This window comes from Onychostruthus taczanowskii, unplaced genomic scaffold, assembly GCF_017590055.1.
Source record: "Onychostruthus taczanowskii isolate IOZ18803 unplaced genomic scaffold, ASM1759005v1 scaffold31, whole genome shotgun sequence".
Taxonomy (NCBI): Eukaryota; Metazoa; Chordata; class Aves; order Passeriformes; family Passeridae; genus Onychostruthus; species Onychostruthus taczanowskii.
The window spans coordinates 5065511-5082542 of record NW_024500461.1 but is presented as its reverse complement, the minus strand read 5'-3'; the positions used below and the strand labels follow the sequence as shown (position 1 = coordinate 5082542).

The window sequence follows — 17032 nt, the reverse complement described above, 5'->3', positions numbered from 1 at the left end:
TTTTGATGTTTCAATATGTTTGTACACATAATTTAACATGCACCACTGCACTTGTGTTGGCCAATAAATCGATGCCTTATGAAGTTTGCAGTATGGGAATCATAGCACTATGAAAACGTGCAAACTAGTGTTTCAGTATTGTCAAAAGAACAGTGAAATCTCTCAGAAACCACAGGTGGTGAGTAAAATGCAGCTACACATGGTAAAGACATGGTAGTATGTTCCACCCAGGCCTAATAGTCCAAATATTGTCAGCATTTTGGAACACGCTAAAATAAATGTGTTAGTAACTGAGAGCTGTAAGTGGCTTGCTTGCAAGTACAGATCATCCCATGGGCCCTGTTTTCTTTTCAACTACCGGACTATTAAACACTCGAGCAGAAACCTTGCTAGTTTCTATAGCAAAAGCAGAAACTATCACCTCTGAGAAAAACCCCAAACCAATTCATACCAAACCATTTAGTTAGCACGTTGCCAGTTCCAGATGTTCAAAATCAAAACAAAATTCACAAAGAAACCTGGGACAAAACAAAAGGAGAGATTCAGAAAACAATGGAAATATTTCCCTCCTTATTTTTTTCATTTTGGAATTCATAAATGTTGCTGCTTTTTTACCCATGTACAGGAAGAATTGACAGTAAAATTTGTTACAAGTTGGCTAGAACTTTCATTGCAGAATGGAGTCTTAATCTGGGGCTTTCTGAACACATCAGGGTGGGAATCACTGTGGAATAGCACCTAGGCATTGTAACATAGAAAAAGAAGAAGGAAGTGCACCCAAAACTTCCCCCAAAAAAGAAAATTGAATGAGAAATTATATTTAACCATTTCCAGAGAGCTTTTAACCCAACTGTTCCCTTCATGGAAAAATATACTAAAACTAAGACTTCTAGAGTACAAACTGATAATGAGATATGTCACCTGATTGCTGTAATCCAACACAACAGAAAAGTATTATTCTTTTCACCTTGTTTCAGTACACTGATTACTTTTATGCAAAATGAAAGAGTGTGAACAGTGAGACTGAGAACAGTCCAGCTCATGATAGATTAGACCCTGTTAAGAGAACTTCCCTCAACCTTCTTCTTTCCGGGTAATGCCAAGGTACTTCCCTTAGCCTCTCTGAATATACCATATGTCTCAGACCATGTCTTACTGCAGCCTGCCACTGCCTAAAAGAGTGATACAGAAAGTTTCACTGCCTAAAAGAGTGATACAGAAAGTTTCCAGTTTCAGGGTGCATGGTGAAAGGGAAGCGTGGCAAAGAGAAACTTCCAGAAGGAGAAATTTGAGCTGGACATACAAAAAAATCTTCACAGTGAGTTCATAAAGCACTGTCACAGATTGCCCAAGGAGGCTGTGGACCCTCCATCCTCAGAAATTTTCATAATGTGCATGGGCAGTGCCCTAAGAGACAGATTTGTCTTCGAAGCCAGCCTTAGTTTTAGAAGGAGGTTGAACGAAAAAACATTCAGTTGTTTCTTCAAACTTATTTATAACTTCTCTGAACCTGTGATTCTAAGAATACTAGTAACAAATGGGGAAAAATACCAATTTTACTAACCAGCTCTAGAGCTGAAGAGTTTAGCCTGAAAATTCATGTGGAAGATTTCTTGTTTCAGGTTCCAGTCCATAATTCCCACTCCTGTGATACTCACAAAATCTTAACTTTGCTAACATTTGGTTATAGATTACACAGGCAGGAACTGTGGAATCTTTCTTTCTATACCTTTGCTGGCTTGTGCAAATCTGCTCCCATTTTAACATGTGATTTACTGAATAGTGGCAGTGAAATCAGAGATCCATCCCTTCCAACTCTCCCATGTGGGTCTGCACTAGCAAACATGTCACCGTGCTAATGGACAGAGTGCTCATGGAGGACATTTTGGTTATGATTTTTTTTTTCAGATTCTGATATTGGTTAAAAGGCTTTCCATCCATAAGAAAAATTACTTAATTGGTAGGCTTTAAGGCTTTCACACAGAAATAATTCTCTTTTCTAATTAGTCTGAAAAGTTTAACATCAGTTGAAATGAGAAAGGAGTGCTAGCTGCACTTTAGGACACTCACCTTGAATATAGAAAGGTCAGGTTCAAGTACCAGGGCAAATTATCCCTTCGTTATGAAAAGAAAAGCAGCTTTAGAGGCTGGAACACTTTTTATCACACTGTTCTGAGATAAGATTGTAATTGTTGGCTAAAATGTGTTGCTATTTTTTAGTGCTATAAACATGATGCTTTGTGAGTGTAAACCCTTCTACCTGTTTTAAGAGGTGAATTATCTTCATTTTCATAATTTGAATTCTTAATCTACAAATCAAATAACATATTTTTAACAAGTTTTGCTTACTAGAATAGTATTTTTTTAAGTATAATCCCTCTTATGTGGTACCTATGTGGTACAGCTACATTTTTATTCTGAAATTGTTAAAGAAATGCAGAAAATTAAGAGGAAAGCTGCTTCTCTGTGAAAAAAAAAAAAAAAAAAAAAAAAAAAAAAAAAAAAAAAGAAAAAGCAGTTTTGTCTTTACTGTGTGAATCCCAGTGTGGGGCAATGCATACAAGTCTGTCAAGGTATTTGGTCAACCTGACCAGAGCACATATTCAAATAACTATGAAGACACTTTGGAACCTATTAAATAATACTGGTAAAAAATATTTCTGTTGATCATAACAGCACTTTCATTGAAACATGCAAAATATTTCAGACAGAAGTACTGAAAGTCTCTATAAATTTCATATGTTATAAACCAATTTAATAATAAGCTATCTCGAAGATAAACAAGTCTATCAAAGTTCCTATTTCCATCATCTTTCCAGTAGCACATCATGTGATTTTGCCACCCTTCTTACTACACACACTGGTTTCTAAACTACATGAACAGAAGTTTCCTGAACTTCACTTTTAGATTTCATCATTACAGCCATTTTGCTGTCAAAAAAATAAACAGTAAGACCAGTATGTTCTCAAAATTCTGTGCAATGCTGCATTGATTTGAAGAATTTCTGATTACCTGTGTATAAAAAATGAGTTGTGTTTTTGGGGTTTTTTTTGTACAGGTTCCTAAGTTTGAATAAGAAGAACCATCCCCTGCAACATAATTATTCCCACCCTCAATTCAGAAGAAGGAAAGGTGTATTGCTCCTAATGGAAACCACAGCCTTGAGCTGAGGTATGTATTACACAGAAAAGCAGAAGGGACTTAGGCATTTACTGCTGGGATTCCCAGCTGCCACCACGAAGAGCATGGCATCATCTAAGAAAAGCGCAGGTAGTGTTGAAGAGCACCCCTTTGATTATTTAGGGTTATTTGGGTCATTATTTAGGGCTCTGGACTCAAGGACCACTGCATGGTGCTTGGACGGGGATGGGTGATGAATTCTCCGTGGAGCTGGGTTCCAGAGCTGTCTTCAAAGAAAACGGTGGTGTCAGTTTGCATCAAAGCGCTGGGTGTTGAGGAATTTCATCTACACATTGAAGACACAGTTTCAACATGTTCCATCTGAAAGGATAATCAGTGCCTGGAGTAGTCATGGTGAGTGAGATTTGAGCTTGAAGTTGGGACTCTGGAAGAAAACTCAAGTGCTTTGGGAAATGCCAGCTCTTGAAAGCGATGCCTGATATCGCAATTTAAGAAAATAAAAATCACAGTCTAATGTTTAATTTCAGTATTTCCCAAGAGTATCTGCATTAAAAATTAGAGCAAAAATTACTACAATTAATGGAAAATAAGAGCTGAGTTTTCATATAGCTTATGCCATTTGGCTTTTCTTTCAAAATATTAAAAAAGCCCATGAACCTTGAATTTCTCATGTGACAAAATCACTGTAGCAGATCATTACTGTAAAGGGAATATTTTTTTTTTTTTCACTAAGTTGTGGGAGTTCTCTTTTATGCAACTCTTGTTCATTTTGGAGGACAGAACTTTGCATAACTTTAAACTTCTTGAAATCTATTGTCTTACTGTGGGGATCTAAAATGAAGATGAATTAAAATATTTTTGGACTTCTTTAATAACAGAAGAAAACAAGAAAACAGAAGTTAACATAAATTAAGGATAAGGATATAATTAAAGGATAGTAAAACCAGTTTGTTTTCACTATCCTTATGTTATCTCAGAATATTTAATCCTTGATGGCCTATGGTTCAAAACTTCTGCATGTTTACAGAACGGGCATCAGATCACTAATGCATATTTTCATTTACCATTAGTTGTCTGGAAAATATAAATCATCTAAATTACTACATGTTGCCGCAGCAACTCAATATATGTGTGCAATTGATAATTGCATGTTAGATATTTTAATCTGAGATACATTTAGCATTTTAAAAATAGAGTCACAGGGTGGGATAGATTTGTTTCAGTGTTGAAATTGTTGAAATCCTGAAAACAAAGTAAAGTAAGAGATTGACAGTAACATTTCCATAGTAGTTAAATAAACCTAGCAAGCCAAGACAAATACCAGATTTTGGCACTATGTCATGGAACTTTTTGGTGTCACTGTGGTAAAGAGTTCAAACCAGAGAGAAAGCGAACACAGAGCCAAAAAATTATTTAATGAAGCATATTCAGGAGACCAATATATTTCCCATAAAAGCTGAGCGCTTTTCCATAGTTGTTCTTTTCTGAAATGTGTTGCTCTGCAATGACCTCTTTCAGCTAAGCTACTCAGTTCCCACTGTAGTTTTGATAAGGGAGTGAAGTTGTGCAGAAAGTAAACTGCTAAAGTTTTGTTTCTGGACTTTTAGAATGGGATCTTATCTTCCTAAATCCTATATAAACAAGAGGTCAGATGACATATCCTTTTAACAAATTAAGCCAGCCAAACTGTTCCCCAAGTGATTTCTTTAACCAATGTATTTTGATCAAAACTGAAAGCTCCCCATGTAAACTTCCTATACTTCAGCTGCCTGCATATGCACAAAAATGCCTATTTAAATAAGAAATGCAATTTCTTCCACTGTGAGGTCTAATTCTAGACTTCTAGCAGAGGTGCACCATTCCTGCTCCTAAGCCTGTTTTGTTTTAATTTTTTTTGTTCACTAGGAATGACGTAGAGTAAAATACATCCATAGGAGCAGGGTCTGGAACATCTGGGCTGGTCCTTTGATCTGTCTGCAGTGTCCCTTGGGCTACTCTGAAGGGCTCAGTCATCTGCTTTCTTTTAGACTCTTTGATCTTGCTGACCTTTGGCTGTTTTTTAAAAGGAGCAGCAGATATTATTAATTGAGATATATCACTGTCTGGTGGTCAGGGAATTGTTTGGAAATAGAAGTTTTGTCTTTTTGACTCTGGGTAAAACTCTGAGCAGCAATGCAGAAAGAGAGAGATCATTACATGCCTGTTATCAGAAGTGAAAGAGGCAGACTGAACCCTCAGTAAAAGTCAACACCCCCATGAAGATGTCTGGAGCTACCATTAGGTGTATAGGATGAAGGATACGCAAAGTGGAATTACTGTCTTCAGCTGTTGAAGCTTTTCTTTTTTACCTTTTCTCTAGTAACCATGAAGATAATTCAAGAGCCTGTTTCAGATGAACTGACTGTCCTGTGGAGCAAGGCACACAGTTTTTAGTAAAGTACTGCCCAAATTCAGGCACCCTGGATTGCAGCCTTTGCTAAACGGAGCAATCCACAGGGCTAATGAGTAAACTCTGCCTGCAGTACACTCCTGGGTTTGCTGGTGATGAACTATACACATGCTTGATGCTTAACAGACCTTGCTTCGAATTCCATCTGAGACATATGGCAGCCATTACTGAGAGAAAGCAATGCGTTTTTTCACTGTCAGCAGCTCTGATGCTAAAACAGAACAGCTACAAACAGCACTCCCAGTTGTCTATTTCTCCTCCCAATGGGTCTTTCTAGCCTGTCTTTTTCACTCTTCTAGTCTTTCTCAAGGATGTGAGATGTTTTAGTTTGAAGCATGTACATTAGTTCTCTCAAGGAGATGTTATACCCCCTGCAGCTGTTGATACTCTTTGCTTTTTTAATACAAATTCTCTTGATTAACAGTGTGGCTTGAAAGGACACATGTGCAGTAAAAATCCTGTAATAGCTTCAGACATCTTTCTCAAACTAGAAGAAACCCAACAGTATCTCTTAGAAATTATCTCAAAAAATGAGGGTGTGTATCCACAGTATTTTTAATGCAATATTTTTTTTTCCACTTCCTTTTATTGTGCAAATACCTTTCATACTGTTACTTTTTGCGAAACTGCTCATGGTCTCAGGAGCACTTTGCGTTTCACTGATAATTGCCTTTGAGCAAATATCAGTGAAACTCAGCTTCTCAAGTTAAAAATTACCTCATTAACACAAAATTCTTAGCTGTCTCTTACTGAAAATGAGGTTCTGGAAACAGCCTCAGGTTGGATTCGCAACACAAAGAATCTCCCAAACCATTAGTCATTTTTGAAAATCTTGGCCACGGTCTTTTATTAGTCTATAAAACTTTATCACCATAAAGTGCAACATTTAAATAAGAAATATTTTACATCAGATGATGAAGGACTCAACACAACAAATGCATGATATATGCATAAGCTTTAAGACTTAATGGGAAGAAGGCTTTCTGTAAAGTCTGCTTAGATGCCCAGGCAATCACTTGTCTCTGCAAAGATATTTCAAAAATTTTTGAGAGCATGTATGAATACATATGACACTTGTAAACACTCTTGCTTCTTGATTTTGAAGATATTTCTTGTCTTTTTCTCTGCTTTGTTTGCATCAGAAGAAATGGAAATTCACATTATTGAGAAAGTCTGAGAAAATGTATTTTGCTATATTCTTCTCCTAGTGAAGGACTCCTCCTTTGAATGGATGGAAACATGTGTTTGATAAGGATCAAATACCTGCTTCTAAATCCACAAAGGGCAGATTGTGACCACTTGCTGAACAGTATTTCATACAAATACTACCACTGCCTGCCACAAGGTAAACAGCAAGTTCCTTTGCCAGGGACTTCTGTGATAACATAATTAATATCTGGACATAATTAGCAGGTAAATTCAGACCACCGTGAAGCATAAGATAAATCAATCCTTTTTCTTTCTACATGTAAACATCTGGCAACATGCACTTAGGTGTGACACAGCAGATATCTGCCATCAGGACTTGCAATTTCAGTACAACATTTGGGATGGACTTGGCTCATTCTTTAGTGGCAAAGAGACCTCAGTGCCTCCATAGTCTTTCTACACACTTTGTGAGGACTTAGGACAAAAGCAAACCAGATTTATACTGCACAACTGCTTGTTTATAAGACTTATATGTGCACTTTTCACAGTGAAGCCTCCTTAAATGGCTCACAATTGGACATACAACTATTTTAAATTTCACACAGTGGTGCCTCTGCCTCTCTCCATCTCCCTTGGATGGGCTACAGCTGACAAGCATCCTTGTCATTAATGTGGGGTACCAGTTCAGCTCCAGGAGGTCCAAGTCTTAAACATTTTAAGTTCCAGGTGTTTAAAATTACATTCATAATGAAAATTGGGGGGTTTTATGGCTTTTGTCCTATAGTTAGTACATCTGCTAAAAACAAGAACCTTTATTTTCAGGCATAGCTGTTAATTAATTTAATCTAATTTAAATTATGAAAATATTCAGTATGCATGAAGGAATCAGTTTTACACCTGCTTTGTAAGAAATCCCTGAAGTGTTGAAGGGCCTGGAGTGCTAGCAGAGTGAAACACTTAAGCACTTTTTATTTTTAAGCACATAATGCAAAAATTAGTGGTGGTAAGGATGCATTTTTTCATAAACAAGAAACATGGTGGTACAAACATAACTAATGAAAAAAATTTATGATGTGTTTAACATTAGCCTTACTGAAGTCAGTGAAAACTTCCTATGCATTTAAGGTTTGCTTTCCTTTCTTTTGACTACTTTTGATCTTTTCTGCTTCTAAATTTCTTTTGAGACATTCTGAGTCTAAGAAGCAAGGGATTAAAAATTACTAAATAGGTTATTACAGGTTTAATGGTTAAAAACAAACAGATGAAACTGAATTAAAATAATTATGCAATTAAGTTTTAAAACTAATATAACTAATTTAAAATAACAGGATATATATTTTATGTTTTCAATATTTTCAATATTTTTCATTAACTTTTCCCTTAAAATATTTTTGTCATTGTTCTGGTTTTGAACATGAATAGTTTTTCTGATATGAAGTTGTTACTTTAAGCTTGGACTAAAAAGGAAAACAAAAATCTTCCAAAATACTTAATGTGAGAAATATGTGTCTATCTTTGGAGAGCAAGTTGGCTGCAAAGAGTTTGCTTTAGATCAATGAGGAAAGAAAATTGCAGGAGAGAATGGGGAATATTATAACTTTGTAGAAATACATGTAAATATCTCTCTGAACAAAAAGGAAAAGGTAAGATATAATCTTTAAAAAACTGAAAATATGCTATTAAAAAAATCTTAGCAAATACATTTGCTCTCTTCTTCTCCTAATCAAGAACTTTGTCTTTAAATGGCATGACAGCATCTGCATTTAATAAAAATCAAATAAAATATTTCCGTAGAAACAGATGGCACTAGTTTTAATCCTTTGTGGCCAAGTCAGGTATTATGAGAATGAGTTATGATGTAAGTCAGCTTTGCGTGTAAAATATCTTCTAACAAAAATCTTGAATAAATGTACATTTTGGGCTACCTGTTTCATCTAGACCAGCTCCCCCCATCTGATAGAACATAAAAAAATCAAATGTCTTCAGCTCAGTGGCTGGTTGATATTAAGGCCAGGCTTTCCTTCTTTCCCTGCCTAGGTGCTGAGGTGCCTTAGCTGTTTCAGGGGTTAAAAGCTGTAAGCACTGATGCGTATATATGAGGCTGTATTCCTAGAACACGGCTTGTAGCCTGACTCAAGCTATTACAGTCTAACAACAGGGACCAATAGAAAGAGAAGAAGATCCAAGAAAGCTGAGGTAAGCCCAAACTCTGAAACAATGTCAAACTAGAAGCAATAGCTAATAAGGTGTGCATGGAAATACATCTGGGAATACTAGTATGTACTTCCAGTTTTATATGCTGCTAATTCTTAGGAGGACAGGAAACAAACACAAGGGTTAGCAGCCAAAAGCGGTGAGTTTACAGTGATTTCTAACTGCCTTCAGATAGCTCCAGAAACTTGACTAACAAGGTAAATTGCTTTATATTTCTTTTTTTTAAGCGTTATTAAGGTTATGAATACTTACAGAGTAAGAAGGTCGCAAATTCACTGTGTGAAATAGAAATGTTATTCTTTAGAAATACTTTATTTGTCACTTTCTTTGGAATGGTTCCAGATAGCAGTTTCTGGGGCTGGAAAAGCTATAGGATTCTGCACTTGTTACTGCTGATAACAATGTTGAAAACTATTAAATTACTACATATCATATGCAGCAACTGAACTGAACTCTTAACCTTACTGATGCATTAATCCTACGAGAGAATTTACTTTTTATTTAAATACTATTTTTGTCAAAACCAACTGCCTAATTTTGACCAGAAATTTCAGCTGTCTTTTGCCTCCACATTGCAAAATGCTTGTTAATCTTCATGAGCCAGTAAGAAAGATAACAGAGTTGTAAGGCACTGTTTTTGTGCTATACAAATATTTCCTTTCTGAGTAAATTATCAGTGGTAATTTTTTTTCATAATTATAATTGTGGAAGAGGCTAAAAAAAGCAAATAATTAAGAAGAAAAATAATTAAAAGATGCATAAATGTATATTAATAGTTTGGTCAGGATTTGCTTCTCGTGGATATAATTTAGTTAGGGCATATTTTTTGTGTCATTTAGAGCAGGCATTTATTTTGTCTGTTTGCTTTAGGGAAGGAAATTTGTAACTTTGGATATGAGAGAGTGAGTGAGGAAGGGAATGGATTAGTCAAACATATTCCCTCCAAGCTTTTAAGAACATGCCCAACAAACAGCTGTTAAAACACTATTTGATCTTTCACTTTTCAATGAAGATAAAAGACCCTGGAAAATCTGATCCAGATGCCATTATAATTTAAGAGAGAGCAAAAACAGAAATGAGGGTATGATTAATTTTAAACAGAGGAACACTGAGTACAATAGTATTTATGACATCATGGCAATGATATCTTTTCTGAAGATTAACCATTATATAATGTAGATAATAGGTCTGTACAGGAAAACTTACACAAATTTAAAAGAGGTACTGATTTATTGTCTAAAAATGATCCATATTTTCATATTTTTTGAAATGATACTTGCATGAACATCAGTTAAACTGGTAGCCAATGTAGAGTCTAAGCTGAATCAGGGAAACATTTATCAACATATAGCACAGAATTGTTTATACATTTTATATCAGTTTTTCCTTAACAGCCCATGGATACCATCCTAGAGGAAAGAATTTGGTTGTTTATAAAGGAAATATTATTTTATATGCAAAATTGTATTGGTAATCTAGTATGCTACTAAGGAGTTTTATTGAGAAACAGCTAATTGTTTTTTTTTCCCCTTCTAAGGGAAACACCATGATTCTAAAAGTCTATACAAGCCTTTTGCTCTTATTTTTGGTTAATTCTGTGTGGACTCGAACTGTGAGACAAGTTTATGATGATCTGGATCCTGGCCATTGGTCTCACTATACCTCTGAGTGTCCACAGGAGTGCTTTTGTCCTCCTAGTTTCCCCAATGCATTATATTGTGATAACAAAGGACTTAAAGAAATACCTCCAATCCCAGCCAGAATTTGGTACCTCTATCTTCAAAACAATCAAATTGAAACAATTTCAGAGAAGCCTTTTGCCAATGCCACTCATCTGAGATGGATAAATCTGAACAAGAATAAGATCACAAACAGTGGGATTGAGAGTGGTGTGCTGAGCAAGCTGAAAAGACTGCTTTACTTATTCCTTGAAGATAACGAATTGGAAGAGGTGCCTGCTCCATTACCAGTAGGTCTGGAACAGCTAAGACTAGCTAGAAACAAAATCTCCAAAATCCCAGAAGGAGTCTTCAGCCACTTGGAAAACCTTACTATGTTAGACCTGCACCAGAACAGTTTGTTGGACAGCGCTCTTCAAAGTGACACCTTCCAAGGACTCAACAACCTTATGCAGCTCAACATAGCAAAAAATTCTCTCAAGAAAATGCCTTTAAGCATTCCAGCTAATACACTGCAGCTGTTTTTGGACAACAACTCCATCGAAGTTATACCAGAAAACTACTTCAGTGCAATACCCAAAGTGACTTTCCTTAGGCTGAACTACAATAAATTATCTGATGATGGTATCCCTCCAAATGGGTTTAATGTTTCATCTATTCTAGACCTGCAACTGTCTCACAATCAGCTCACTAAAATTCCACCAATCAATGCTCACCTTGAGCACCTTCATCTTGATCACAACAAAATCAAAAGTAAGTGTTCATTACCAGAGTGGGACCCTTCAAAACCATACTCATTTTAGATGTCTCCTTAACGATAAAAATGCTCTTTGAGACAAAGTGATTAAAATCATGGAATGACTAAATAATTTAGAAAGGAAGGGACATCTAGAGGTCATTTATTCCAACTTTTCTGCAATAAGCAGGGATATTTGATGAGGTTTCTCAGAGCCCTGTCCAGCCCGAGCTTGAAATTTCCCAGGGATGGGGCATCCACCACCTCTATGAGAAAAATGTTTTTGTGTTTTACTGATTTTACATCATATTTGTTCTTTAAGATTTATGTCCTCAAAAGTTTTCAATTTCATGTAAATGAGATGAAGTTTTGTTCCCAAGGTGACAGAAGCCTGTTGGTTTTAATAGTTTCATTTCCAGGACTGTTTCCAAATTCATCCAGGTATAGAGGGGGTGTGGTGGTTAGGGATTTTACATACTCTATATAATGAAAGTATCTAATCAGTAAGTACTTCATTTCATGCCAAAAGCCAAAATAAAAATGAAGACTTTTTATTCACCACTGCACAGAAGAAAATCAAGTTTCTATATTTATCTTCTCATCTTGGTGACTTAATTGAATACATGATCCTTTACCACTTTTTGTGCCACTGTAGTCCAAAAATATACTAAAAAGAATGGTTTGGCTTCTGCACAAAACAAGGACCTATGAAATGAACATACTTCTTAATAATTTATATTTATTCACTAAATTTGACAAATAAAAATGTGAACTCATATAAATAAATTAAAAACTGTATACCTGGTGCATATTTAGGTGGCCTGCAAGAATTCTATCTGTTAATTAGAGTTAGAGCTTATGACAGATGCTGTTTCTGAACACATTTAATTGCCCCCTGGTTACTAAGAGATTTATTTTAATTGCTTCACTGCAAGGCCTCAGGTGCAGACCTTATTCTGGCACTTCAAGTGGATATAAAATTGAAATCAATGGAATGTAGTCTGTCCAGTTTAAGAACAGTTTTGTGTCTAGGTAGTCTTAAAGAGCTGTTCAGTCCTTTTCCTTCCCTGTATAAGTTTGATGAAGCTTAAGACCATGAAAATTAACTTTTGTGGTATGTACAAAATCAAGTCTCACGTTCCCATGACACATGACCTGTGAAACTGAATCTTGATGCTTTTCCACAAATCTTGTATTCCTTAATGCCTTTACCACTTTTCAAAAATCATTGTCAACTTAGGCAGAAGTTGGCTTGTGGCTAACTGACTTTAGTCAAAACAAAAATAAAAACAAAAAGGGAATTCTTAGTAACTGAATATAAAATAGTTGCAACCTGATACCTTAAATGAAACTTGGGTATCATGTAAGGGTATTTTACCACATAAAATAATTGTTCAAGAAGGGATAATGGCATAGTCCCTGAGACATTGCTCTAATAAATAATATCTTAAAGGGCCTTTAGAATTGCAAACAAGGAATGTAATTCCATCAGGCCAGAGTAATAAGAGCACACACTAATTCTGCAGATTGGTTTTGTCTTCTTAAACCCAGAGCAGTCATTGTTTTAAGATAATCAATGTAAAAGGTCTGAAAGAAAATATCTGCAAAGTCCTGATCTGGTTTCTTCACAAAAGAGTCCTGCTGAAGGTTTACTTTTAGGTGAGCAGTACAACCCTTTTTTATAACATGAATTCTCATCACAACTGCAAATCACTGCTTTATTTACTATTGGTGAATCACAGTTACACTGTTGTCATTGCAAGAGTTCAGACATCAGCATTTCTATGTAAATAACGTTTGTCTATGTTTTATTGTATGCTATTTTGTAATATCAATTCTTTATATAAGTCCATAGCCTTATTTCTCCAGAGACAATTTATGAAGATACAAGGTCTTCTTCTGAAGCCCAGGAAAGCCAATGGTAGCCTCATCATTTGTCTCAGTGGAACAAGAATTTCCCCTTTAATCCCTTCCCTAAGGATCTCAATATACAAAGGAAAAAACTATTCTAATTTTGGAAGTAAAATCAACTTAAATCCAAAACTAATTATGGCTCGAACAGATTTGCAACACATTTGATCTATGGCATTTTAAAATACACATGCCTACATATTTACCTGGGGGATACACTACTGAGGCTCTGGTAAATTGTTAAATAATGGAAAAGAGAATGTTAAAGTAAGCAAAGAGAAGGTATGAAAGTAACAAGTGAGCAAGGTTAAGCAGGTGGTATTATTACAGTGCTATCAAAGGACAAATGAAAGGGAATAAACAGTAAGTTCCCCTGGAAGAACACCAGAAGGCTGAGATACATACTGTGAGCTAATATTATTCCACATTTAGAGAAAGGGAGAAATCCCTGGGCCATGTATCTTAATTTTGTTTCTAAATTTTGCTGGAAAAAGGTCTTCTGCTCTTCAGCAGACATACAGTCTTAGCCATTAATGAGAACCTCTTGGGCAGTTTTCCCTTTCAGCGGCTCTAGGTTTTGTGTTTAAATGTTAAAGGACATAGCAATTCTGTTATCAAGTGGTGGAACTCATCTTTGGATAAACTATTCTAGATTTTTTTATCTAATTTACGGTAGTTGTAAAGGTCTCCTACTCAAAGGAAAAGGATACACAATTGTATAGGGAAATTTATCCCATTTTAGGGAGCTATCAGTCCCCTTTTGGAAGTATTCATCTCTGTCTGAATTTATACAGAGAGTCTAAATGGTGTTTACTTAGGCTGACACATCTTCTACATGGATCATGGCTAGGAGAATTGTACCTCTGGAAGGAATGACCTGTTCCTCCTACTTAAACAAAATTCAGTAATATATCCATGAAGAGTATTGAAAGAGAGAAAAAAAGAGAGAGGTTTTTACTGCCCTGATAGTTTGGGTAGGATTTGCTGTTTTTGGAAAGAGAACAATAAAACCCGAAACAATTCATACCACACATCATCAGGAAATAACTTCTTCCTAGGTGGCCTGTGGTTAGATAACTGCTGCCTCACTTCAAGGCTGGAGTAATTAACCCAGTGAAAACAAGTGCAGTGAGATAGTTTTTGGTCAGAGAAGACAGAGATTTAAGATACACTTGAAGCCATCTTGTCTCTATGAACAGTAGTGCTGATCAAACAAAGCAGATATTTTCTGCTAGATAGTGTTGATTCACCCAAAACTTTAAATAGCTGCCTTCTTAATGAAAATTCTTAAGTTTTCTGTGTTGTAAATTCACACATAAAGATAAGCTGTAACTTGTTTCTTCCAAAAATACCAAAATCTTTGCCAATATTAATAAAATTTCACAAGATAAACACATTTTGCTATCACAGATATAACAAAAGCTTCGGGCCTTGGCCAACTGGATGTACTTATCTAGTTTCCATGACAAAGATAGGGTCCACTTTCAAGATGTTGCAAACATCTGGGCAGTTTTTCCAAATAGAGTGAAGGGGGGGAAAAAAAGTAAGTTATGGGAAAAAAATAGTAAGTTATGTTGTTATTTTTACTTCATAACATTTCTCTGATTTTGGGGATTGTAGTCAGAAGATTATGCATGGTATCATTACTAAATATAAAGGGAGAATTTTTTTCCTATTTGTTAGTAAAGAAATGTGTTTAAAAAATCTGTTACATGTTCTCCAGTCACTTTTTTTTTTCAGTTAGTCTGGGGAAAAGATCCTCAAGCAGTTACATCAATCAAAAAATATCATAATTTGGTCAAAGGAATTTGACATCTTTGATAAACAAACACCACTTCAGTGTTTTCTAGAGGCCGGTTTGAGGCTGAAATAGGGCAGCAGCTGCCTGACTATTTAACAACTGAAGAAAAAATATAAAAAGCATTTTAGCCAAGTGACAATGCAACCTAGAGGAGACAAAAAGGCCAAGCAATTCAATGCTTCTGAATATGGGTAATGATTGAAGCCATAGTTTCAAATTTTATCTGTACAGAAAAAAATTACACGTGATGTATGTAGAATTTTGAGGATTTGTTAACTTTCAGATTAGGAAGAAAAATATCCCATTGCACAAGTTATAGTCTTGCAATTAACCAAATCCACTTAAAAATGTCAGAGAACAGAAAAGTACAGATGTTAAAAATTAAATACACTGTACAAAAATTTCCTCTGATTCAATACTGCTATTGTTTTGAATGCAAGATCTTCATTAGATCTTGCATCAGCCTAAAATTAATGTACTGTCATTGAAAGAAGATGTTCAAAACCCCTCAGAAGTAATCTTGTCTTGCTCACTCAAGAGTGTAAAGAGCTATTTCTCAATGCTTACGATGTAGTTGTATAACTTAATATCCCCTTTGTCCAAGGATAAATTATGCATCTAATGACCTTTTTCATCACTGCCCCATAGTAAATATGTGTTCACTGATCAAGATCACATTATATGAAGATACTTGTTTTCAATCAACAAAGTACTTAAATGGAAACAAAAGCAACAGTCTCCCATGTTAACATCAGTGGAAGTTTACTTTATTTGTGTCCTAAGTGAATTATATCTTCATGAACTTTTCCCATGGAAATAACCTAACCTGTTGATCTGCATTTTCAGGTGTCAATGGTACTCAGATATGCCCAGTTTCCATTGCCCTAGAAGAAGATTACGGTTATTATGGCAATATCCCTCGCCTCCGATACCTTCGTCTGGATGGAAATGAAATTCAGCCTCCAATCCCACTGGACATCATGATTTGTTTCCGACTACTTCAAGCTGTTGTCATATAAAGATATTGCAGTGCCACTCTTGTACCATGAGAGTGCTAAAATACAAGTTTTGCTGGAATGAAACTTGTTCTAACTCAAATCAAGAAGTAACAGCTTTATTTGACTTTATTTTTTTCTTTGCTTGTATCTTTTCTACAACTGAAAAGGTTGTTCTTTCAGCATGGATTTTGTATGGAACTGAAACATGTGCTTAACACCTTATCCTATAAATTCATAATGTGTATATATTGAAAATCATTGGTGTAAGATCCCAAATATTCCAAAGAAAATTCTTACTTACTTCATCTTTCTTGTCAAATGTGACAATGTCTACCCTGCAAACATAATTCCTATAGACAAGTTATGTGTCCTTATTTCGTTATATAGTAACTAACACAATGAACTTGAGTGCACTTGGCCGAATACATATGTTAATAAAATCATGAGCTGCATGATTACTAGTTATCAGAACTGCCACTGACATTTCAGATAGTGACTCGTGGTGAACAACCACTTAACATGCAAATAACCCACAAATTGCTGTCATCCTTTGAAGATTAATACTTTTAAGGTGAAAAGTACATGAGGCTTAGCATCCAAAGCAGCATACTGAATAGATATCATTGTGGGGATTCATTCAGTGAATTTCAGAACTGGAATAAATTGATCCAACTTAAATCCAGGGATAAGAGAAAATGAGATGTAATCTTGTTCTCTCAAAGCCCCAGTTTTCTGCTGATTTATTCCATTTCTAGTTTTGACACAATTTCTTTCTGCAGCTTTGGGATCATCATTGAATATTTGGTTAATTTTAGTTTGCAGAAGATACAACCAAGAATAGTAATGATTACATATTTGATGGACTAGGTACTTCATAAAAATTTGAATGGTTAGTTAATGCAATGGTGATGAAGAGAAAATTAAGAGATACATCCCCTCCCAGGTATTTACTG

At 35.5% G+C, this 17032-nt stretch overlaps 1 protein-coding gene across 2 annotated transcripts; it reads left to right on the top strand.

Annotated features, from left to right (window-relative positions):
* The first annotated feature begins 8333 nt into the window (after positions 1–8333).
* KERA (keratocan) lies at positions 8334–16100 on the top strand. Of its 2 annotated transcripts, none has more exons than XM_041409848.1 (3): positions 8334–8383; positions 10492–11386; positions 15928–16100. In XM_041409848.1, exons 2-3 carry the CDS (start codon positions 10501–10503, stop codon positions 16098–16100), a joined length of 1059 nt encoding a protein of 352 aa, XP_041265782.1. In that variant the 5' UTR covers positions 8334–8383; positions 10492–10500. The 2 variants fall into 2 exon arrangements, with proteins under 2 accessions (XP_041265782.1, XP_041265783.1); XM_041409849.1 differs by lacking the exon at positions 8334–8383 and adding an exon at positions 9102–9151.
* The last annotated feature ends 932 nt before the right edge of the window (positions 16101–17032 follow it).

Excerpts from the sequence above, each read along its gene's own strand:
- KERA (XM_041409848.1), top strand. The coding sequence starts at position 10,501 with ATGATTCTAAAAGTCTATACAAGCCTTTTGCTCTTATTTTTGGTTAAT. Across the intron at positions 11,387-15,927 it reads TGATCACAACAAAATCAAAA|GTGTCAATGGTACTCAGATA; the intron begins GTAAGTGTTCAT and ends CTGCATTTTCAG.